We start from the raw sequence: 26,428 nt of genomic DNA, 5'->3' as shown, positions 1-26,428 counted from the left end.
CAATTATGAAAAAGAAGAGGTTCATGTTTTTTCTTATGGATTATTATTGCACCACATTTATGCATTTTTATAACGCATATATCCACTCTTGAAAGTTGTGCAGAACTACTGAAGCCACTATCTTTACTCGGTAGTTATATTCTATGTAGTCTGAGTTCTGTTCCACTATGTATTGTTGTTTTGGTGAATTAAAGTAAATTTCATTCAATATTACTTCCTAGGGAGGGCATTTTTAAGTACAAAGGACATAACAAAAATCAGCGTTATGAATTAAAAGCAAACAAACAGCGTTAATAGGTAGATTTAATGAAGTAAAGCAAACTGTTCTTCACTCTGTTAGACATGTTTTGGTGATCTAACCATTATGCCTGAAGGAGAGAAGAAAGAAAACTCTTCAGTTTGGCTTTTGCCTGACGAGCTACTGGGAAGAAAAGTCAACCCGCTGCTTCACCAGTGATCTTGGTAGAGGACAGGTCTCAGTATCAAGAAATGACAGCGAACGAGAAGGTGAAAACACTTTTATACACCCCGTCTCCTCTGCTCTCCTGCCATCTGTTCCAGGAAGCAAGAGCATGGAGACTATTAGGCTGAGCTGACATGTAAAAGCTGCAGAGGGAGGAACCATTATCTGGGTCAGAGATAGGTTAATATACCCAGAAAGAGAGAGAGGGGCGGGAGAGTGGGGGCAGTAACCTGCATTTCATTAACGTCTCTTGCATTTCTACCGACTTTTCCAACAAAGATTGGTCCTCATTCTATACTGCTTCTTTTCTTTTAACCAATCAAAAGTCATATCAGGTTCAGCTACTGAACAATGGAGGCCATATCTTTTATTGCCCTTTGACCATTATCCTCTTCCTTCTATCCTCACTCTTCTTCTAAAAGCAGAAATTCAGACTCATTGGTCCGATGAACTACTGAACCATTCAGTTGCTAATTCCTCAGTTTATGAACTCTGCACCAAAAAAAGAATACAGTCACACAGACTAAGACAAGTACCGGTAGTTTCTTTCTAATGGCCAGTCTGTGAGCAAAAAGAGTCAGCTGAGTGTGTTTAGTTGGTGGGCAGGCTGGCAAGACAATTTTCTGCACATACTCCTTGATGTATTTTTAGGTTTGTACTAGTTAAGTATCTTAAGTATGAAGCGCGTGTGCTTACTTCTCGTTTTGAGAACTTGCAAGTCATCTTTATTCCTGCTGTGACTTCTGCAACTTCATGCAGCTGGTGTGGAAACCATGAAATAAACAGACCTGGAGTTGCAATAACAGCACTGATACCTTCTTGCAGTGCTGTTTGTGACAGCAGTCTGATAACACACCGAATCTGATTTGGTTCGAAGCATACTGGCAGCCTGAGGAGCCGAGGCTGCAATAGCTGCTCCTCTGTCCAAACTCTGAAGCCTGCATCTGGAGTTTTTGCCCTGGACGATAGTGATAACTGTCCATTGCCTGCGTCAGAGACACTTAATCACAATCACAAATGATCACCACAAGAAATCATAATTATTATTTAATGATTTGCCAATCTGAAATTTATCCAATTTTCCCTATTACTGATCTCGCAGTAGCACAATATTTGAATGACAGACATACATGCCCATTATTAAAAAAAACACATTGAATGAACAGCTCATACAGTCCTTAGGTTCTCCCCACAAATCTCCATCCAGTGGAACCCCTGTTCATAAACTTTCTGCAACAAAGCATCATCTGCACCAGCATGATTAGGAAGGCTAAATCAATACATTTATAAAACAGCATAGCATCTCTTTAGGAACTTTGATTTGACCATTGCCTCTCCTCTGGTCTCCATTGTCTCCTACCTGGTTATAAAAAATATATATATATATTTTGCTGTCCTCTTCATTGACCTCTCAAAAGCATTTGATAACGTTGATCATAAAATCCTACTCCACAAACTTTATAGGACAAAGTCTACAGGTCTGGCTGAGGCCACACTCAATTGGTTCCACTCTTACCTGAGCACTCAGACTGAGATTATTGTTGGTACTCAATCAAGCCAGCTTACCATCTGAAATGGGTTGCCACAGGGGTCTATCATTGGTCCATTGTGGTTTACATTAAACATACATAATTCTTCCTCATACTCCAATGTCCTCTTTTTTGCGGATGATACAATTGTATGTGGCCCAGGCTTCACTCCATCCCTGTCACGTCTTCAGTCTGCCATTCATGCTTTCCAATTAAACTCCTTAAAACACACGTTTTAAATGTATAAAAAACCAAGTAGTATTTTCAACCTCCACCAGCGACTCTGACTTTCCTGCCATGAACTTTCAAATTTCGGACTGATCCTTATTCTCTGTGTCATCGGGTTGGATGGACCTCCTTACAGTTAAGAAGAAACAGCAATCTCATGTTGTTATAAAGCTCTACCACCGAGGTTTCCAAACACCTCTTCTCTCATTACAATCGAGTAAATACAGTCTGCGATTCAGTAGCTACTTAACCTTAGATATCCCTCATGTACGCACTAATGTTGGCAGCACTGGTTTCATGCACCTTTTAAATGGAATGAACTGCAAACTGCCCTCAAACTACAGTCTTGCGTTCCCTTTGGTCATTTTGAAGCTTTATTGTCTGATGTTTTTCATGATTCTTGTAACTGTTTTTAAATCCTGTCTTTGGCGTAGTTGTGTCGTTTCTGTTTTGCCGATTGTGTTATTGCGAATGTTTCCTGCTCCCAGGTCTCTCTTGGAAAACAGATCTTAATCTCAAGGAGACTACCTGATAAAATAAAAATAAAATAATCATGATAAAAAATGGGAAAAACAACAGTGATGGCGTGGAGGGCTCACTGGTGACTTTCAGGCTTTGTTGCTTCAACACACCCACCCACACATTCACCAGATATCACACTCACAGAAATGCTTCTTCGACATCTGAATTCACAGTAATCCTTCTACTCGACTCGTACAGTCTGTCACAGCAATGCTTGGATGAACACATGACAACGGCAGGAGGCGTGAGAAAGTCAAGACCCTGACTGCCGGGGACAAGTATAGCTTTAGATTAAATCTGAGGATTGCAGTGGCCCTTCACAACAGAGGACATGGCTGGACAGTTCAATTGTCTGCTGCTAATGGACCTTAAACAGACAGGTGTTGGTGGTTTAGATTTCAACTGGTATGGCTTTATTGGAGAAGTTTAAAGAGCCTGTTGCTCTTCTTAAGCTTTCAAGATGAAAGGATATTCTATTAAAACAGCAGTCTGACAAAATGTCTTTTTGGTTTGTGTTCAACCCATCAAGATGAAAGTGTTGTCCAACAGGACGGATTTCAGCGCAATGCAGCAGAATGGCTTTGAGAGGTCGAGGACCCCTTTCAGAGGGTTGTTCAGAGGGAAAGAGCTATGTGGAGGCAAGTGTCTTATGTAAAGTCAGCACACGATTTATCTCCATCCATCCGCCGGCTCTCTTTCTCACAACCTATCCAGCCTTTTCAAAACACCACACACTATACACACACACTTACACACACACAGTAACTGGCATCAGATAAAACTGTGTGTGGAGGATAAACAACACGCCTGAGAGCAGGAAGGAGACGCTGATGTTTTCATATACAACATTTAACCAACCTCACTGCTCAGGTCAGCTGAAGAGAGCCGGTGACTCACTGACTGTAATACTGATGTGTTGGGATTCTGCTGTCAACAGACATATGCATGTCACATGTAGCACTGAGAACATCAGAAATTTAAATTGTTTGTTTGGGTCTATTCCTTTTTCTGTTTTTATTCGTACAGATAGACATTAACATAAACAAATCCGAACCCTCTTGAGGACTTTTGCTGCTGTATGAACAGATAATGAATGACAATATAGTAAAACTGCTGAACAATTCAGTACATTAATAAACCATTAAAGAAATGTCCTTATATACGTTTACAACTACATTATAGTGTGTTATAAGCCCTTCAATGTTTATATACTGCTAAATAGTGTTAACCAGTTACCCACATGATGTCCTGTCACAAGCAAAGGAACTATGTTGTGATTATGAGCAGCAGATAATGGATCAGGATAATAAAAGACAAGTTAACGAGTCATGCCCTCTACAGCAGCCAATAATAAGCCTCTGGCATATACAGTATGTCAGTAATGAAGACATGCACTGTTGAGGATCAACGTTTTTTCCATTCAATCAACCTCCTGCTAACAATATCTGTAATGATTTACAGTATGTCTTATTTATTTGATCCTCTTGCCAGTTATGTCCCATCATTATGAGCTGGAACAATCTTGCCTGTCAACTTGGCCATCACCTGACCTGTAGTTTCACAAACAGCCTCTAGAGGAAGCACTCGCTGTCTCCAGACACCTCCCACTTCCCCCTGAACTGAAGTTTGAGACCAGAAGGCAACCTGCTGGTACCAGAATACCAGATAATATTCTGGCTTCCATCTCATGTTACATGGTGCACACGCACTCCCCTGCTCCCTGAAATACACACAAGCAGGCCTGCTGGCTTGAACACGACAACCACTGGCTACTCCAATCAAATGACCGGGACACAATGTCGTATGGCACAGAAACTGGAAGCTTAGCACAGAGTAAAATGTGTAGAAAAACTCTAATATATAAAATAATGATAAGTGATGGCAGCTGAAACCTATAAGAGTATTTATATCATGGTTTATACAATATATTACACCAGTTAATTCAAGATGAAATCGAGAATGTATTTGCCGATGGAGCATTATTGCAGAGCAGAATCAATCATAGAATATAAAAAAGAATTGCTTCATATTGGTATGGATTCATTAAGTCAAAGCCAATGAAATGGTTTCTCTGAATACCAGCCCAATCATCACACTAACAGTTTCAGTTATTTGATTTAGCTTTCCTAAATTGTCTTTGATTTCACAAACTCAGCATCAACCATTCATGTAACTGCAGTCAATAAATACCTGAATAGAATGTGTTGATTTTCAGGAGCTCCTTCTCGCAGTTCTGGAAAAACCTCTCCTCAAACTTGGCGTAGTATCTCTTCACCGTGTCTTCATCTGTGACTGAAAGAAGAACAGAAAAATGGTGATAATGCACTGTTGCACTTTTATAATCTTGACCCACGGACAGGATTTTGATGACAGTGCTCTTTTTTTTGTGATTCCCATTTATGCTGACGCTAATAAGCTCATAGCTCATAGCTCATAGCTCATAGCTAATAAGCAATGACAAAGCACCGTTTATATTGTGATGGGTCGATGTGAAAAATGAAGCCACGACAAAACTTGCTGTGACTGAGGGGAACAAAATAGAGAAGAACACATACTGGAGTACTGCATGTACCCGATAGATCTCTCCTTGCTTACATTATTAATATAATTACACATCCTGTGAAGTGACAATATGTGAGACAGCATCTCCATGTGGGTAAGGTGGGAAGCAAATATCTATAAGAAATAGTTTTAACTACAAAAACAGCTGTGGCTTTTCTTTTTTGTAACAGACCGTGATAAGTGAGAGTTGCCCTGTGTCTGTTCTCCTGAGAACAAAAGAAAAATGCATCGGAGTATTTACTGTAGTTTAGTGCGTAATTAAGTCGAATTTTCAACCGTGAGTGAAAGCCTTCGTCTTCCTGTTTAATACCTGAAATAACTATGTCCTGTGTCTGAATAAATGAGTAGCTTGTAGAGTATTACAGCATTTAAATCCAAACTCCTGTGTGTAACTCAGTCAATCATCCAAAAACATATCCCTGTAGGTTTGTCTGAGCAGAGCAATCTAACTGCTCTAATTTGATTAACAACTTCCTTCCGTCTCACTTCAGTCTGACAAAACCCTGCATGTCTTTTTCAGGACCGGCCAATTCAATCAGCATTGATGCTCTGTCTCAAATAATCCTCCCCTCATACACAGCAGACCACCCGACACCTGACGGAGTTTAAAATGTGGCCTCTGGCCAGTTACCTGCCAAGCACATAGTGTCCACACACACACAGCAGAATAAAGAGAGGTGTGGGTTTTGCTGATAAAGGACCATATAGAGTCAGATCCAATAGTGATACCGCATTGAATACATTTGCTGGTACATAAAGCGCGGCTCGGCTGCCACTGGTAGATGTAGAGGCTTTCTATTCAACACAGTAATAAAAAAGAGACGCCCCAGGCAGCAGCCTGTCAATATGTCCTATTCACACACAAGCCTGCGATGAAAAGGTAAAAACAATTTTTCAACAGCTTTACAAGGAAAATAAATGAGAAACTGCCTCCACACCCATTAAGATAATCAATTATAAGTTAATTAAGCCGCATTCTCCAGGTGAAAACACTCTCGGCAGCCTAAAGTAGAAGGACAAATGCTAAGGAGCATAAGGAAAAGTTCCTAGAGCAGATGCATTGAGACCTGATGCATAATAACCTTTACTCATAGTAGGAGTTCATCAAAGTAGTGCTCGTTAAACATCCAAAACAAGATCATTACAGTAATGACAACTGAAAGAAATGGGGCTGCATTATTGTAGTAGTTTGTGAACAAACGTCCACTTAGCATCAATCGTGACCTTTTTATAGAGAGATAATAAGGGACAGAGCTCACTGTAGTACACTGACAATGGTACATATTCAGTGAAGAGTAAGAGTTAGTAAAGAAAGAAAGATTTAAATACTACCTCGCTCAATAAAGAGGGCACAAAAAGAGGATAAGAATGCAGGATGGAGACAAAAGGAGGGGGAAAGATGAAGCTTCCACGAGAGGAGGTGAAAGAAATGTAGAAGGACAAGAAACAGAGAGAGACAGAAAATGAAGCAGATGGTCTCCAATCTGCCTCGCACCTCTACACACAATTGCACAGATCAGCTGCAGTCACAACTCCTCCAGCCCTACAACGATGAAGCGCTCAGCCACCTCAGCAGCTGCCGGCCGCCGGGCCGACGGGCCCGGCTGCTGCAGACGAGTGGATGGATGACTGTTTGGATAGAGGGATGCATGCTTGAATTGCTGAGCGATCGGCTGGCGAGCAGGTTAGCAGGATGACTGAGAGCCTGGCCAGTCAGTGTGCCGTGACAGAATGACTAATGGGCCAACATGCTCCTTTAGTTAGACCTGCAGGCAAGCAGCACACTGAGCTGAACTGTAATTCAAAGTAAAAGGTTACACGGCTAATGAACACTTCGTATGAAAGAGCACTGACGGATGGAGACGCAGAGTAACAGGAGGGGGGAAAAAGATGAGGAGCAGTGAACTGTGGATCATTTAACAGGGTATGTTACCCATACATCAAACATTAGGTTTAAAATACATCCAATATATCCTAAAAGTATTGTCAATTATGCAACAAAATTAAAAACCTTTATCTTGATAAAAAACAGCTTGTCATCTAAACCGCCTTTTGGAGCTCAGGAAGAACAAGAAAATGTCATTACCGGTACCTGTAATTTTATGACAGTAAATTATGTTCATTCAGGTGATTTTAAAAACTATTTAGTACATTTACAGAGGTGTTTCGGTCTATATTTTGTGAGTTTACCTTCTTTGTCGCTTAGATGCTGACTAACAGAGTGAGTGGGTTGGTGGATGAAAGCTGTAAAGGCACTTTGAAGGTAGAGAAGGTGTTACGAAATGGCCATGCACGCCCGTCTCTTTGTTTCCTGCCGACCTCGTGCACTACTGAACACATCAGTGGAGGAGTGCATGTGTATTTCCACATATCAGGACATGCACACATCTCTTTATGTCCCGGCAGTTATGTGTGTGAGGCGTGCGAAGTGTGTGAAGTGTAACAACAAAGGCCACAGTCGGAGCCAGTTCATCTTCACAGCTGTGTTTTACTGAGGCTTCACCAACAGACTCTCGCTGCTGAAACGACTGTGTCATTTCAGCCATCTCCTGTCACTTTACCTTCAACCAGCATTTGCACAAATGAGCGTCAACAACATCTCATAATTACGTTGAGTCAACTCTTTACCTGCCTCCTAAGAGCTAAATGCAGTGAAACCTAATTACAAAAACATTCTGAATTCATGCAGCTACTATCGCATTTACTGCTTCTTTAATTTGATCTATGTTGTCAGTGTTCATGTACATCTGACAGCTTCTCTTTCAGCTACACAGTATGTGTTCTCATTATCACAAGTCTGGGTGGACGATAACATCGGTAGCTTTCTAGAGTCCAACAGAGCTCACAAAAGGGATTTGAAAATAGATAAAAGTTTGGACTTCCTGGGAAATGAGAGCGACAGAATAGAAAATACTCTCTGGATCTTAAACAGAGTTGTGTGTGTGTGTGTGTGTGTGTGTGTGTGTGTGCGTGCGTGCGTGCGTGCGTGCGTGCGTGCGTGCGTGCGTGCGTGTGTGTGTGAGGCCACGCCAAAGGGATGATGATGGATCACCTTGGCAAGGAATAATGGTTCTGTCCCTGTGGGGCTGTGCGGTGATATATGTCTCTGCTTTGTTTGTTTGTGTGTTTGTGTGTGCATGTGTGTGTCTTTAAACTGTGTGTTTTGGTCAGTACTTCAGCACTGACACTTAAAGTGTCAACAACAGACACTACTCCCCTTTGCCTTCAGAGAACTAAATAGACCTGTGCTAAATAACGGATCAACCAGCTCGGGCTGAGAAATACCAGCAGCTGAGAGAGCTGCATTTTGGTCAAGACGACCAAAATACGTGGAAGATGTAATTTATCTTAAGCTACAGAAAAATCAATGTGTGGTTTGATTAGATTTAGGACTTTTAAACCCTTTAAATCAACACCATGAACTAAGTAAGAGCCAGCAGTGGCGAGGCTTGTATTTTGCTTTCTCACACCTAAACTTGTTGATGAATCAATTATTTGAAAGGCCAAACATTAGCTGGGTACAGCTTTAAAAATGAGAATGAGAATTTACAGATTTTGTCCACTTTGTATCACTATTATCTACTTCAGGTTTATGGACACATAAAACATCATGACACAAACGTGAGCTCATGAAATGTGATTTGTCTTTTACAGACTAAATTATACATTAACTACTAATTGTAGATCAACTAACAATGTAAATCATGTGTCCAATACAAGCTTCCAGAGCCCAAAGTAATATCTTGATATTGCATGTTGACAATTCTTTTAAATGATTCATTTTGCGTCAACATATCGATTACGCAGCTCAGACATAAAACCCAAGCATTCATTTTCTGTTTCAGAATCATCAGCACAACAACTAACCTGCTGGACTGTCTGAACAAGCAGGAGATGCAGGGGCCTCAACAGCAGTGTATCAAGGGTACCAAGGGGTTTTGTACTGGAGATAATGAGCCAAACTTGAGTACAGCATGCGATGAGAAGAGTAAATCCAGTGCAGCATAGTGTGCTCATTCATTGGCTTCCCCTTTTTTCAGACAAAGAATTGTGCTGGTGGCTAGAAAAACAACTCTTGACCTATACAGTATTCCCAGGGCGGCTTGTAGAAGGCAGCCCCCCCCCCCTCTCTGCTAACCCCTTCTTCTGTAGATTGTATAAATAAATGATGAGAAAAGCTTCCCCGGAACCCTACTACTCTAACCCCCGAAACCCTTCACACACAAACACACACCCAACCCCCAACTTATTTTATTCACATTCAGGCATTCTGTGACGCGACCCCATAAGACCAGCACGTACATCCTTTAAGGAGACCCTCCAATTTGCTGACAAGGAGAGCGGCAAATGGACACAAACATATACATGTCACCCTGTATCGCATCCTTCACAACTCAGAACTGCCTTCATTTATTTTTTTTGGGGGGGGGGGGATGTTTGTTGTTATAATGCTTTTATTCTATCATTCTTGTGCTCTATCACCTGTTTCATGCTGAAGATCTGTTGGCGGTAAGTCAGGCGGGACAAGATAATTGAAAAGGCACTGAGAAGCAGAGCAAAGGTTTCCTCTGTGTTAGGAGCTCAGATATGATCTGTCACTTGAGTCTGAGGAGAGGATAGAGGACACAGCATTGCTGTCTTCACAGTCCTCTAATACAAACAGGCTCACACTCCCGACACATACTCAAATTACATGCCCCTATTCTAAAGCTCGATTTATCTCATTTAATGACACCTCACTGCGGGATTTAAACTATGTCGGGGGAGCTGAAGAGACCATTACATTATGATTGTTGCGGTGTTTGGCTTTCTTATCTCTTCCCTCCAAGCACAAAGTAAATCACAAATGAATGGAAAGACAAACTGAGCTATAAAAGAGAATAGGATTGGGCTAATATTAATCTAGAGGTACGAACGTGTGTGACTGCATGCATAAAATCAGCTTCTACATCCTCCAGTGCCAAGCTTCAAGGAAGGAAACACTACACTAAAACCAGCCAGATACCCCCCCTCCATTCCTCCACCTCGCCTTTTTTTCCCCTCCACTTATTCCCATTCGGCCCTCCAGCCACAATTAATTCTACCAATCATCTCTCTCATCGAGGCCAAGGGAGCATTAAGAATGCACACTCACTGGGCTTGACTGCCAGCCAGGGACAACCGGAGGCAGGAGGAGGAACTACTGTAGCTCCCAATCCATTGTGTACTATTTATACTGCCAGACTGCAAGCTAAGCAGCTCCAGAAAATATACAACACCGGCGTTGAGTATATAAAATGATATGATGGAGAGAATCACATGTTCAACACATTCTGAGAGGTGTTAAAATATGTGTGTGTGAAGGGGGGAGAGAGGGAGAGAGACAGAGAGCGTGAGGCACATGTGATGGTGTGGTGGTGTGTTTTTTTACGAGCAGCCAAGTCAATACATCATGAGAGGGAGAGAGTAAAAGAAAGAGGCCAGATGAGGTGCGAGATGATCATCCCACAGCACTGGAGAATGGTTATGGGAGATTCATACTGAGGAAGAAAGAGGAAAAAGAAAGGCAGAAAGTGGGAGAAACGAGAGAGAATAAGACAGAAAAAAGAAAATGTATTCTCTATGTGTCGGTTTAAGAGTTAAACATCTTTAAAAAGCTTATAACGGAGAGGAGAATAGAGTTGAAATGCTACTCTGTTAGACTGAACTAGTGTAATTTGTACTTTATATTATGTCTGAATGACTGCAATGTGCTGTACAACAATTTATGAATGGAAAGAAATGTGCATTAATGAATAAACTTCCTGGGGAGAAGATGCATAAGATGAATACTTTTAAGTCACCACTAATTCTCAATAAATGGAGAGCAGACACTATACAGCACTGGCTTGGTAAATTGATTGCATGCTATGTAGAAAGTAAGTATGAGAATTAAAAAATGCTTTAAGGAACAAGTATATTACTGAAACAACTCATTGTTGTTGTGTGCTATTTTGTCATAGTACTAGTTATAAGATTGAAAGAATCCAATGATTCCCAGTAAATGGTAAAACATGCCGGGTTACTTTGAAAATGCAGATATGTAAAGTACTGGTGTGGTGCTTTAAATTCTGGGATGGAGTTCTGTCCAAGGTACTGAAATCAAACACGAACGGGTTGAAATAGGCAATTTTTCAAAGAATTGTGTGGTCACCATAATATGAACTGTAATCCATCACCTCTAATCGAACAGTCAGCATGCGTGTCCTGATACGGGGAACTGTCTTTGATGGTGCTCCTCAAAACAACCTTCCAGGCCAGAGCGTCTGATCCCTGAAGGTTGAGGTGTTGATTCCAAAAACATATATGGTCATCAGGACCAAAGGACAGAAGGATCATGACTTCAGACGTTTCTACAGCAGACAGAGTCATAATCTTAGTTTCTAATACAAGTAATGCTTGTGCTTTTATGTGGTAAAAAAAACAAACTGGTGTATTTAACATAGAGTCAGTACGTCAGTAAACATGGACATTTCCGTGTGTGTCTGAGTAAATGTCTCACAAAATTACGTACAACAAAAACGGGTTTCAGCTCTTTTGTCCAGAAACAGATAATGATTTTTGCCGAAATGAAAGCAACTTTATGACGAAGTAGGTATAAAAGACAGACACTTTTCAGTATAGCAATTACTTAAGTGAGTTCTTAAACCAGACATAGAGGTTGATGCAGCGCAATGAAAGAAGACCACTAATAGGCAAAGTTTCTGAGAACCATGAAGTGGGTCATGTTTGTTGTTACATCGGCTTACTGTTGTGTCCTTTGTATTTCCTGTATGTGTTTGTGGATATGTGCATGTGTGCTAAACTGCTTATGAATGTGTGAGAGGACTTTCTATTTGTAAAATCTGCCCAGTCAGTTACCCTTGCCCTTTCTCAGCATGTCTGTATTAAAGCCCCGATAGTTCCCGTATCCCTTATAAGCCCACATGTGCTCACGCCTGTTGACTGCAGAATAGAGATGCACACATTTGGGGCCACACACACACCACAGGAACAAGGAGCATTGTGGTGACTCGATTTAGAGTTCAGTGGAGGGCTAGATGGTTGAAAGCACAGAGGAGGTTAAATGGGAATAAGGGAGACGAGGGAAGAAGTTAGATGAGGTGAAATTGGACAGAGAGGAGAAGTAGGGCACAGATTCTTCCAATGGGACAAACAGGAAGTGTACATAAAGCAGCAATATTGTTGACCAAGAGGCTCATGGGAAAGTTAATTAATCCTGCTCTTTATTCCTCAGAGGGCAGTTTTTCTCTCTCCCCTCTTCTTATTTTACTAAGATGATGCTCTGAAGTGTTATCTCCGACTGTCAGAGTGAGGAAGTTTTTGGCCTAGACCTCTCTCTCTCTCTCTCTCTCTCTCTCTCAAAGAGGATAGTCTCTCTACAGGTAGATAGAGCCCGACGGAAAAGGCCAACTTAAAAGCTGTCTGATTCATCTCATTTTTCAGCTTCAGTCACGTCTCTCAAACTTTGTCAGATATCTAAAGCCCTTTGAGATCCAGAATATTCTGAGTCTGTCAGTGGCGTCCGCTATAGTGACATTATAAACTAAAATGAAGCGCACCATATATTAAACATGTGGTCTGCACATGCAATGTCTAGTCTGAACAAAATTAGTTTTGATTAGCATGTGTTATAGATCTCATTTAAAGCCATTTTAACGCTAGCTTTTTAACGTGATATTCATTGCCAATATAGCTGGAGAAATGCAGACTTTATTCCTGTGGCAGCAGCCTAATAGAGGATGTCGACGAGTATCAATGTCTCAGTATGCAAACTCACGCACTGCACTGATCCCGTATTAAACATTAAATGATGCAAATATAATACTGAGTGATGAGGTCTGATTTCATGGAGCCAATGTGGAGCCTGTAAGGTGAGTGTCAGATGACTCCACTGAGTCTCCAGTATTGAGTTATACATTGAACTAAAAATGGAAGCTAATTTGTGTATCCTTTAATTCAAAATGCAGTTTAGTGTTTCGTTGATCGCCTATTTTTAATTTTTTTTTAAAAGCCCACATTAAACTCAACAGCAGCCAATTAGAGCAGCCTTTTTTCTCTGCCGTCATGAACCAAATATAAACGGTATAATACAACAAATAACATTAGAGGATCGCTATATTCCTAGACACTGGGATGGCATTGCAAGAACTTTATCGTGCACACACGCTTGCATATGTGTGAACTCGACAATAAGGCAGCACAGAGCTCGGGGAGGCAACATAGGCTGCTACTGAAAGATTATTCATTGAGCTGGAAAGAAAAAAAAAAGGTGAAATGAAGCTTGCTGGGGTGACTGCAAATCTCGCCATACGTAGAAGAATCACTTCTTTAATTCTGTCTCGCTCCACAGCCTTTTCTCTCCACAGCATCTCCTATGGAGAGTGAACCCGAATGTGAACCCTGTGAATAGATTCAGTACAGTCTCCAATCTCTTCTCAAGATGGTGAACCAACCGCTTAACCCCATTAGTCAGGGCTGGTCTTTGGTCATGGCTCATTAAGATAACAACAAGGTTTATGTTCTGCTCTCAGGTTTATGCAAACATAATTGATATTAATCATAATCTACATGTCGTCTTTTGAGAAAAGACATCATTCAGATATGCTCTACTGTGCTGCTGATGTCTCTTTTTAACCGCACTGCAGGAGAGGAAGGGAGGACTGGACCCTCTAATCTCTTGCTTTAGTGATTCTTTTCTTTTTTGCCACATTTATTGTCATCACTTCATCCTCAACTCCTTTTCCAAGACGAAGCATGTCTATTTCCGCTCTCACCTTACCCCCTCCACATCTTTCCTCTTCACTGAGCTTGTTCAGTTGATCCGTGTGCAACCAAGTGTAAGGAAGAAGAGCGGCATCCTAGACTCACTGCATTCATACGGAAAATGTCAGGGCCACGTCTGTACTGGAAGGCCACAGAGGAAAACCAGCAGGGTCCTGTTTGCAGCTGCAATGCACGACATGTAGCAGTAAAGTGCTGTCAGAGGGAGGCGTCAAAAGGAACAAATAATGCTCTGGGTTACCTTTCTTTTTCTGTTCCATTACAATGTTCTGCTGATGACGAAGGAGCAACGCTACAGCCAGTCTCACTTCATTTCTCTATCGCTGCACAATTCCCTTGGTGACAATTGGTATTGCATATTAAAGCCTGTAGGTTTTGCGTGGTCTTACATCATCTCGATCAGCTCCATTGTTAATCTTGCCTGCTCCATTGGCCTGATGTTACATGGGAAACACACAGCACGCTGCAAGACAGAGGCGTTCTCTGGTCAATCTGGATGATAAAAACTTATAATATAAGATAAAAAAATAACATGTGAAGAATTGTACAACAGATTCAATCACTTGCATTCAAAACTTGATTGTTGAAAGAACAAAGGAACCGATGTGGAAAACGAACTGATGCTGACACCTGATTTCTTGTGCATCTTGGAAAGCTCTGATGGATGGAAGAAGGAAATTAACTGTCTCACCACTAAAGCACCCATAATACACGGACCAGGGCACACTTAACAAAAAGGGCAGACTCTCACTAATACGACCAATAAAATATGGTGTCAATAGGAACAAAAGCTAAAGACAAAAAGCAGCGATTGGCAAAAAAGATTTGGTCATTTAATAGAAAAAAAAGAAAAGCAACTGCTGATTGACCTTGAAATTTTAAATGAATATTTCGGGAAATCATATGCTGATGATGGTACCTGCAGTGTGAAATAGGAAAGAACATCCTTTATTCAAACATTCAACCTGGAGCCAAAATGGCCCTCTGGAGCATTTCGACTGCTATAATAACACAGCCACTTGGTTGGAACAAAATTGCTCTTCCATTTCAGCGTCTAGGTGTGTGCGTGTGTGTGTTCACTATAAATGCACCTACTTGCATGTGTTTGAGTCAGTGTGTGTGTGTGTCCTGTCCCATTTTTGAGAGCTGGTTGGCTGCGAGTGACATTGTCATTATCGACATCTTTCTCCGCTCCCCTGGATCCTGTAGCCATTAGCAACCAACTCCGGGAGTCGACCTCTCCTCTGCTGCAGCCAATTGCTTTCACATCGCTGTGTGACTGTGTGCATGCATGCGAATGAGCAGGTGTTTCTCTTGCGTTAGTGCGGGTGTGCATTCATGTCTGGATTTGTCTCTATGATGGCGAGATGATTGAACGTGTCTGTGTTGATTATTTGATCAAATGCAGCCTCACTGTTACTCATTTATTCCCAATTTATTTCTGTGTTAAGGCAAATGTTCCATGACAGTGGGGAACACAGAGGGGGAAACACTCACACACATTTCATGCCAGGCACGCCGAACAGAAAACTGCACACCAAAAAGAAGCGGTCAGCGGAAAATAATCAATAGGTGCTGATTAGGCCTACTCAGTACCTTTGTATTGCATGGAAAGCAACAGCCATTTTTTTCTGTGTGCTTAGAAATCAATACTCTGATTTCTGATTAGGCTGTACTGCATATCTCACTGAGCAGAGGAAGAGAGCAGTACACGCCAACTGAGACTGAAAAATCACCAGTCCATGATCGATGTTCAAATAAAACAACATTGTAAGCCTAGTTTCCCAGAACACAAATTAAGCTGAATGCATGTACGGTACCTAAAAGGCCGAAGATGAGAGTGTTTTAGTTGCAGATAAGTTCAGAATCCCACTGACACAAAACAGATTTGGCGATATTCTAACCTTTAGGCTGACACTGATCCTTTACATAGCAGAGTCAACACTCCAGGCACTCATTGGCACGGTAACATGAAAACCCTTTTATATTGAAGGCCCCGCTGGGAGTGTGTGTGTATTAAAAAAATCATCTACTTCCCCGTCGGCCTGAATCTCTATAGCTGTGTTTGAGGAAATATCACTGATGTGGGAGGAAGACATTTTTTTTTATTCAATAAGTTTGCATCAGCTGACTTAACATTTCTACTGTACAATGAACCCAATTAAGATGTTAAACGGTAGAACAAACACTTTATCCTTCAAGAAAGCGCCACAAAATGTATTCTGAAGACACATCGGACTCTATTTTAGAGTAAGGTAACTCGATAATAATAAACCAATATAAAGAACATTATTTTCAGTGTAGATATGTATATGGAGACAAATATACAGTACTCATCAAGTATGCTAATAACTCTTTGTCTCTGTTACCATGGGAGCTGGTCATGTGACAAACCACAGGGGTGTGTCAATATGGATCCAAGAATACCTTCGAGAAGCTTGTGTGTGCGCGTGTGTGTGTGTGTGTGTGTGTGTGTGTGTGTGTGTGTGTACGTTTGCGTGCTTGGGGGAGTAAGAGAGAGAGAACGAGATCATATATAATAGTTACATTACTGGCTGGCGGGTGAGTTTAATCAGGCCAGTAATAAAAACAGGGTGGGCTGATGGAGGAGTCCTCTGGGAGTCGCAGCTCTTTGTGTCTCTCAAAGCCCTCTGGACCAGGGCAACCTCTCCCCCTCACCCCCACACCCCCACACCTTGATCTCCCCACCCCCTTCTGACATTCCTATTCCCGTATTCCTCTCATCTCTTCTTTCTCCCTCAGTTGTTGTTCCTAAATTTATATTTAAGAAGCAGCAAAAAAGGGGTCAAACCTTCTTCCAATCACCACGTCTCATTAATGCCACTGACCCTGATGGCAGGACCAAAGACCTTTCAACAAACCATCCCCCCATTGCGGACACACACTTGTACCCATGTCATTTGGCTACACGGCGCTCCTTCTGTGCCGAGCGGTCCCCCAGCAGATGATGGATGTGACAGGGAAGGCCCTTGTGGCGGCTGGGAGCACCAGCCTAGCTGATGGCTTATTCATTACAACAGGCCTCAACTGTCCTTTATGGACCCTAAAATGCCACCGAGCAGAGCTGTGCTCAACACAAACACCTTTATTTTGATGGATGTGGCAGGAGCGGCCCTGCTGGATCCTCAGGTAACCCTGCTGCTGGCTGTGTAATTTAATTATAAATCACACAGTTTGAGCACGGCTTGTTAGTGTACTTGTAGTCAGTATTTGTGCCATTGCTCTACGTTACTCGTGACTTTTTACTGAATCACGCAAGAAATAAAAGAAATACACAAAATATTGTCCGTTTTATTTCATGTTTTACATTTGATGAGAAAGTGTTTTGAATATTGGTTGGCACATTTAGATAAAAAATTATGAATTTAACCTTTCTGCTGCTGAGTTCAGAATGACTGGTTCACTGGAGCAGACAGCATGCTCTCGTTTCTCTTGTACACTAACAGGAAGGTTTAATTGTTAGTTTCCTTAAAGGCAAATCTCTGTAAAACCTTCAGTGGTCACTGCTGGGGCTCTTATTTGTTTTTAGCCACTTATCAGGTGTGTGTAGTTGTGCAACATGTGCATATCTGAGCCTCTCTGAAGCATTTTGTGTGTGTGTGTGTGTGTGTGTGTGTGTGTGTGTGTGTGTGTGTGTGTGTGTGTGTGTGTGTGTGTGTGTGTGTGCGTACCTTTAGATATGAGATTCTGGGTGTATTTCAAAACACAACATGATGAATAGGACTTTGTAGAAAACACCAAAGCGACACAATTCTATCACAATGACACAGAGCCATCACATTTTCATAGACCATCGTTATTCGAAAACTGACAAATGTTCAGACACCCAGCTCATGTATCACAGCCAGGAAACTTTAATCCAATTCAACATCTTTGCCTTCAGGTAAACACAGACTTCAGACAGTGAGCACTTGTAACTTTATCTGAGGGCAAGTTCAGTCAGAATTATGTTAGTCTCCCTTCCAGCCATTTCCTACATAACCCCCCCCCCCCCCCCCCCCTCGCTGTCTGTCTAGTCCAAAGGAGCCCTAGCTGCTGCAATCCTTCCTCGGTATCAACAGTAGTGGCAGTGCAAAGGTCCTCCTGTGAGGGTTGGCAGGCTAAAGAGCAGTGATTACAGCTGAGGGGACTTTGGCCTCGGTGCCAGCAGGAGATAAACAGAGGCCAGCAAACGAGTGACAAACAAGCGAGTGACAAACAAGGCGTCTGCTGAGGGAGGGACGATATAACTCTGAGAAAGAGAAAACACAGCTGGAGATTCAAGTCGATTTGTCAATCAACTAAAATGGTACATGAAGGAACTGTCTTCCTTAAATGACCTCTGACATTCTTTGATCAAAGAATGAATTATTAGCTATGAAACTAAGCATCTACACAAACTCCTTTCACACGTGTTTACCACCAAAAGCATCTCTCTCATGTGCAATCACAACAAAGCGCCACTGCACTTTGTTTTTGAAGTGACATGCTCTTCCTCGTGTCTCTTATCTGATTTTTCCTCTGTTCAGCTCATGGAGGAGGGTTCGGCCCCTCCTTTGCAATTCCAAATGAGGCTCCGTGTGTGTTGCGTGTGTGCTTTTGTGTGTGGCACGTATGTGTGTGTGGACATTACTAAATGCACTGGCCCTGTAATGGGCGCCTCATTGTATTACCATGGATACAGCTGGAGGTCAATGTAGTGAATCCTATTATGTCCTATTTGTCCCTCTGGACAGTCCTTAACAAGGAAAACTTGGGCCGATTTCATGTCTAATTACGCACATGCAATGAAGATTAAAAAAAAGAGCACAATCCTGTCATCTTCGTAATTTATGGATGTTCAGTCTTGGACCTAGCTGGTAAGCAAACATTTTACCACTGTTATTATTTCTGCTGATTGTTATTAATAGATTGGTTTATAAAACCCAAAGCCCAAGCCAATGTGTCCAAAAAAACTGTAGATATTCAATTTACAATAATATCAATAAGATAAAAGCAATGAATCTTCACCTAGAAGAACCTAGTACCAGCCATTGTTTGGCATTTTGTGACTGTTAAAGTACTTAAATTATTAATTGTTTGTCAAAAGAGTTTCCAATAATTAATAAACAAAATTCTCAACACAAAAACTGCTTTCTTCACTTTGTAATTACAAAGTTGCAGGAAGCCATGGGATGTGTTTGGTGAGATGCTGCTCCTGTCTAGTGACCTTTATCAACTGGGACCTCTGCGGCTGATTTTGTGGTTATTAGTATTCTAATGTCATTCTGATGCCAGTTAGAAGGACACCAGGGGAAAAATTGATCTTACTCTGCTACAGAGTATGTCACTGTGTGTGTGTGTGTGTGCACATGTGCAACACCCATTTACAAGCAGCAACAACAGCAGCAGTCATCTCCAGTGTTCAGACTGCTAATGTGAACATGATGGGCCAGTCACACAATTAATGGCAAAAACACACAAGGTGAAAGGTCAAATTGCTACTGATGAAATCTTCGGATTTGTGCCGTTGTACACCTGCTGTGGGAGACACACACACACACACACACACACACACACACACACACACACCTCCCTCATCTGACAGAGAGGAGAATACAGAGCCTGTATCTGTGGGTGGAGGATGAGAGATGAGTGGATGGGTGGATGCTGGGTGAGTTAGAGGGGGTGTAGAGAGGAGAGTGTGGGCGACTAACAGACGGACAACAAAAGACCAGTGCTGTCCCGAAGTTCAAAAAAGCACTTTCAACCCACAGCACCTACCAATGTGCATACAAACACACATGCATGTGGAAACAAACACGGTTCCACTGAAGCTCAAGACTCGCTTTAAAAAAACAACTACTGCTGAAGAAGCAGCGCTCCGCAGGTGGCATCAGCTTTGTGGTCTTAGCTGGAGGATCACTTTCTTTGGAGAACAATCAACTCCCCACTCCATTTCATCTACACACACACACACACACACACACACACACACACACACACACACACACACACACACACACACACACACACACTCACGGACAGAAACTCTTCCTCTCTCAACTATGTCATAATTAACTGTATAAATGTAATTCTAATATATTCTCTTTCCTATCTTCAACAATAACGCCATATATTTTTAATCCAAGAAAATGTAGTACGGTTTACATTACATACTGTACAGTTAAACTTGGTTTTGATTCAGAAGGTGCTGAAGCTACAGATGCAACAGGGAGAAGAATGACAACACACTGACAGGCCAGGATCCAAGCCTGAGCTCTGCAGGGAGAGACTTTAAGCCTCTTAACAGCAGTGGAGCTCGTGCCAAAGACAAACTCTGCTGCAACAGGGCTGGCATAACTGTGGCAGCCCCCTTAGAGTCTGTCTCTTGGGGACAGGGTTGCTATTGAAAGCTCGAACAAGAGAGTTCTCTCAAAATGCACACATGAACAGACAGCCATAACTAAAGCACCGCTAACAGGATTCTGTAAACCGCACAGTTCGGTTGTCAACAGATAATATGAGAGAGCAGCGGGTGACATGGTGAATAAAGAAACATGCATCAACAAGTTCAAGAAGTGTGTTGCTGGAAGAAGGCTGGGGCAATTCGCTGCAACTACACCTGAAGTTTCGTGTGACTTATGACAGTCGACAGAAGAAATGTACATATCCCTTAAAAAGACATATGAATTGCTTATAGCGTACAGAAGTAGTCAGATTACTTTTATGGGTCTTTGGACAAAGAAAATTTAATTGAACCATCAACTCATTGTGTTGTCTTTTAACGGTCAAATAGTTTTGCAGTCTTTCTTTTGTGAGCTAAAAGTTTGATGCAAATAGTTAGAAACATAACATGATTGATATGAAGTAGCATCTATAAATCATGACTGTTCTCTTCACAATAGCAACTGTAGGCTAATACAACGGTAATACTGGCTGCTGCCAGAATTGCTCTCTATCTGCCATTTCATCAGAGGGCCCTATAGTGTGAAGCACATGCACTATATATACTGTCCTCAAAAGTCCACACAATGGAACAGAAAAAGCAGTGTCCATGGCATTTGATAGATATAAAGATTAAATGCAAGTTTACACCCGTCAATTTTAGAGCTGAACGCTTTTCAGATAGCTATGTTTAATCTGCATAAACACTTTGGTCGGACAGAATTTACATAATTGTTGCACTTATCGTTCCATCACTGAGAAAGTGAGAGGTACCCAATGCGAGAACAGTTGTCAAGGCAACTGAGGCGAGGGTCCAACGGTAGCATGTCACTGGCCTTGAGAGATAAATCAGGGAGGGAGGGGCTGAGGTGGCTGAAGTGATGTAAACACTGGCAGTCCAGTTGTGGAGGAGATCCATCTGTAGCTCTGTTTATGCTCCGCTGGCCACTCAACTGACCACTGAGCACATTAAGTTTAATGAGTTAATCTACTTTGTGCGTCCACAGATAAATGTCTGCAGAGCTCTGACATAAATCTCTCGCTTTCTGTTTACTGCTGATATTCTCAAAGGTCTACCTCTCTGTATTCTCTCCTTTTATGTCTTCATCTCCCTCTCACAGTCTCCTTCCACCTATGCACTTTTCTCCTCGGAATAGACATGGCTGCAAAGGTTGGAAGGCTATCCTGTGTTTATGAAAGTAAATACAGAGTGTATTTTTGTGCGGGTGTGCATGTGTGCACAATTAACACCGTGCCTGAAATATGAATCAACAGCAAAAGACGCTCACGGGATGGTAGCAATGTGGTCAAGCACCCAGAGGGACGAAAACCAGCCAGCTCATGCTTCTATTGCACACACACACACACACACACACACACACACACTCACACACACACACACACACACACACACACACACACACACACACACACACACTACAAATGTCCAGGAGAATGTGCAGTCCTGGAGTCCTCTGTCTGTCCAACAAGAGAAACAAATTAGCAGGCGGTCTGCTGGGCTCAGTGTCTGGAGTGTGGCCAGAGCATAAAGCACTGAAAAAGGAACAACATAATGCCCAACAAGACACTCTTTCAACCTTACTGCTTTTGGTCATAACAAATAGAAGCAACAAACAAAAATATATATCAAAAAATGTGTTTCGCATGAGATAATAAAGTTAGTAATTGCTGCAAACCTTGGGGTCATCCTCTGAGAACCATGAATTTTCATGGCACATTTAATGGAAATTCAGGCAGATGTCAAAAACACTAGGAATCTCTCTCTGAGGACCATGAATATCCGCACCAAATTGCTGGCGATTTGAAGTTATCTTGCTCTGGATTAAAGAGTCAGACACACACCATTATCTTAGTTTATAAAAACTAACAGACTCAATAGATATTATAGGAAACTGGTGCTTTAATTACTATCATTAGAAACCTTTTGTTTGTCCACACATACTTGTGCATTTGCCAATATTGTAGTGTAAATGTTGGACTTACGTGTCAATAGAATGACACATGCATATAGGGATGAAGAGAAAAAAGAATGAGAACAAAAGATAAAGATATACAGTCATAGAGATACAGATCCATCACAAAGACGGATAAAGAGATCCTCAGCAGAATCAACAGATTGACAAATTCCTCTGCAGAGCACTTATACTGCCCGTCACTTTGCCAAGGCCACTAACACAGTGAGGGATGGCTGTATCCAGGCAACCGTGCGGCTAGCATCAGCAGCCTGCATCTAACCAGCATCAACCAATCACAACCATCAACTCCCACCTTAGCCAATCATGACTGATGTCAAGCAGCTGCTGTTCAGCAGGGAGTTTTAATCACAAGCAACCAGCTAAGCGAATGTCCGATTGTCTGGGTACCATCTGTGGATCTAGGAGGTTAACACCCACCCAATAGCCGACAGCACATTAGATCTACCTGCGCTGAATACTGCTGTTATTAATACCAGCTCTGGGCCAGTCATTTCAACAACTAAACTACATGTCACAGAAATTCAATGAGTGAACTATTTTTTCCTTTTTGTTTATTTGGATCTCCATTTATTCCTCTGTAAAGCAGTCACTGTTTCTCCTAAATCCAATCATTTATATGTAGAGAGGTTATTATTGAACCCTCAAGCTATATTTTCTTAGTGTTGCAGTATCCAGCGTACACCTTGTGCTCTTCTATCTGCCTCAATCTATCCTGCTGCCCTGTGGAAAATATAATTTAAACTAACCCTTCCCTGTGGAAAAACATGGTTCCTAAGCTGTGAAGTGTGAAAGAGCATGACACTGAACATATTTAATTGTTTAAAACGTAACAAGATATTGGAAGATTTCCAATTTGGTCTGGTGTGAATCAAAGGCATCGCAAACTATCTAGATCTGACAGATGAAAACACAGTTCTGTTAGAGCATATTATTGCAAATTATATTTGCTTGTTGGAGCCTGTGTGTGTGTGTGTGTGTGTGTGTGTGTGTGTGTGTGTGTGTGTGTGTGTCTGAGTGTGTCAGAGATTTGCATGAGGATGCATGTAGTCTAGGTGTAATAATTTGTATCGCACCAATTTCTCTCCACTCTTCTCGCCTCTCTTCTCTCGCTGTCTCTCTCTCTCTCAAACACGCACACAAACACACACACACACACACACACTGCACTTTGACAGACATAAGTTTAGGCAAGGCAATCTGTTAGCCTAACTGTGGCTGACGGCTCCTGTGATGTTTGGTTCACTCTTTGTGTTTGATCCTCCGGGTACAGAGGAAGCAACGCCTACAGGGACATCTAATCTGCTCATTCTCATTCTCATTCCCTCTGATCTGCTGCAAAGCCGCATAACTAACTAATACACAGAGCTTTGCAAATAAGCTAGTGTCTCTCTCTGCATTAGTTTCTTTCAGGCGTTTGAAAGGACATTGTACCTCGGCTTTCAACTCTGAACAAAGTCCCAAGCCATGTCAGCTCTGTGAGACTGTACAGAGGACAGTGTTTTGAGCTAAATGCTAATATATGTGTGCTAACACTCTCACGATTACAATGCTAAAATGCCAATGGCTACCATGTTTACCATCTTACTTTAGCATGTTAGCGTGCTTACATTTTGTTATTAGCACTAAACACAAATACAGCTGAGACTTAAGGGAATGTCTTTATTTTGTAGGTATTTGGTCATAAACCAAAGTACTGGACAAATGAAATTTTGACTTCATGATGGTGCCAGATGTAATTCTTCCAAAGGGGAACATGACAATCCATCCAAAGGTTATTGAGACTTTTCCCTTAAAACCTCAAATGTGAAACTTGTGGTGGTGCTAGAGGACAGGTCAGGAGGAGGATTCATCAATTAAAAAACATGAGCAAATTGATATTAACTTCATCTCAACTGTAATAAAAGTACATTTTCTGATATGAACCTATCTCTGTGTGGATCTACTGTATCTCCCAGTTCAGGGATTGTGGTCCAGAATGTGTCTAGCGCAACTCAAATGCTTCAACCAGAGGAAAATAGCTCAGTCTAAGTAAAAGCATACACATTCTACGCGGAAGTGGAATTAAATGTAATCAAAGCAAAAACAAAAAGGATCATTTTATGTCAACCTTCCAACAGATAGTATGGCTGGTGAACTGTGTAAAAGGCAAACTCAGCCCTTCACATTATCTTAAGCTCAGAGCTATTAGGACTGACCTGGAAACAGTAATTGTGTTACAAAGAGTAAACGGAATTTAAAACTGAACTGTACATGTCGGAGCCGCAGTGAGGTGAGTGTCTTCTTTGTGCGCTCCTATGTGTGTGGCTGTGCACACGTGAGCCTCGAAGGTTTATAGATAGAAGCCGCTGGACTCATAAAAACAAGATAAGTGTTGTGTCAATAGTCCAAGCTGGGGCCATTAATCTAAGCAGAATAAGAGCCCAGGCTCAACTACTGTAACCGCGGCAGACGCAGAGAGGCTGCTCTGTAGAGGTGGAGGAAATTCCGCACCCATTAACCTACAGGACGGCCACGCCATTAACAGCAGGGGTCAGAGAGGTAACGTTACAGCCAGCACTTCGACAGCATGGAGTTTGCCATAACTTGAAGTAAATCATCCCCCATGAGACCGAGTATGTCAGCTGAGATACATCATCATGCATCATTGAAAGTGTAATAGTGCTATTTTGCATGGGATTTATATGCAGCCCAGTACAGCAACAACCATTGCTATTACTATTGATTTCATGATTGGTGGTCATTAGATAGTAAATAAAAATGGTACATGCTCACAAAACATGCTTTTAGCGGCGTGCCACCTAATTTGCGTGCAATTAATGAGATGATCTTTCATTCTCAAGAGAATCCTGCATACCCTTTTGCAGGTAAATATAACAACATGCTTATATTCATGCTTGTTTAGGAGCGTGTGCCTTAGTCAGCTTGGTGTGAGTAAACCAAGGTGTGTACGTGTGTGTGTGCACTTGTGTGAAGGTGTCCCTCCAAGCTGCCGTGGTATTCTCACAACAGCAGCTGCAGCCTCTCGATAAGAGTCACAAACAGCTTCACTTTGAGGACAAAATGAACTGAAATGTTAGGAGAAAAACACACAAAACCATGCACACACATTCCTGTAACATGGCAGATATTTAGAAGCTAGCAGATTAGCAGACATGAAACAAGGCAATTTCCTCAGAGAGGGAGAAATACATTCTGCACAGTGTCTGGAAACTCTGCAGTCAGGCAGAGCTGACATTATAACCAGGAACGTCTTGAATGCATCCCATAAACTGCACAGACCAATATTATGTCAGATGTGATCTCCCTGATCCACTCAGTATCTCTCTCTGTGTGTAATGACTTTCTATAACTTATTGTACAGTACGCGGGTGGATGCAAAGGAGGGAGTCGAGATTGGATGAAAAGGAGAGATGGACAAATGAAGGAGAAGTGAGAGGAATAGAAACAGAGAGGTTAAAGTTGGTCGCAGAGGGAATAAAAAGATGAGAAGGTAGCACGAGATGGAAAAAGAAAGTGAATGAAAGAGCAAGGCCAGTCAGGGTTTCAAAGAGCGTAAAAAGTAGATATCAGAGGTGGAATCAAAGAGAGAGGATGAAACATGGGATTAAAAAAAAACACTGTACAGAAAGAAAGTGAGGATTAAAAGACAGATTGCAGATTAACTAAAACGTATTCTTGGAAATGTGTCTTGTCAAAGCAATGCAAACACAGACTCCATATACACTCCTATGAATCAACACATTAGAGCCACACGTGTACTTGATGTGTTAGCTGTTCACTAATGCAAACACTGTCATGGCACTATTGTATTTGGATAGCGCAACATTTTAACACCAAGCTAAGCCTAAGATTTATCCCAACCGTGACCGGTTACTTTTTCACTATTGGGATGATTATCT

General features: G+C 41.8%; 1 protein-coding gene across 2 annotated transcripts in view; it reads right to left on the bottom strand.

The window, feature by feature from the left end:
- The window catches only part of xpr1a (xenotropic and polytropic retrovirus receptor 1a), a 60,634-nt gene that overhangs the window by 13,405 nt on the left and 20,801 nt on the right, over nt 1–26,428 (bottom strand). For both annotated transcript variants that reach the window (XM_079266733.1, XM_079266734.1), the window contains exon 3: nt 4,933–5,034. In XM_079266733.1, the coding sequence (XP_079122859.1) occupies nt 4,933–5,034 (102 nt within the window). The remainder of the gene's footprint in view (nt 1–4,932; nt 5,035–26,428) is intronic.

Source organism: Melanostigma gelatinosum (genome assembly GCF_949748355.1).
Source record: "Melanostigma gelatinosum genome assembly, chromosome: 4".
Taxonomy (NCBI): Eukaryota; Metazoa; Chordata; class Actinopteri; order Perciformes; family Zoarcidae; genus Melanostigma; species Melanostigma gelatinosum.
Note: the sequence above shows the minus strand (reverse complement) of the source record. Positions and strands in the feature narration are given on the sequence as shown.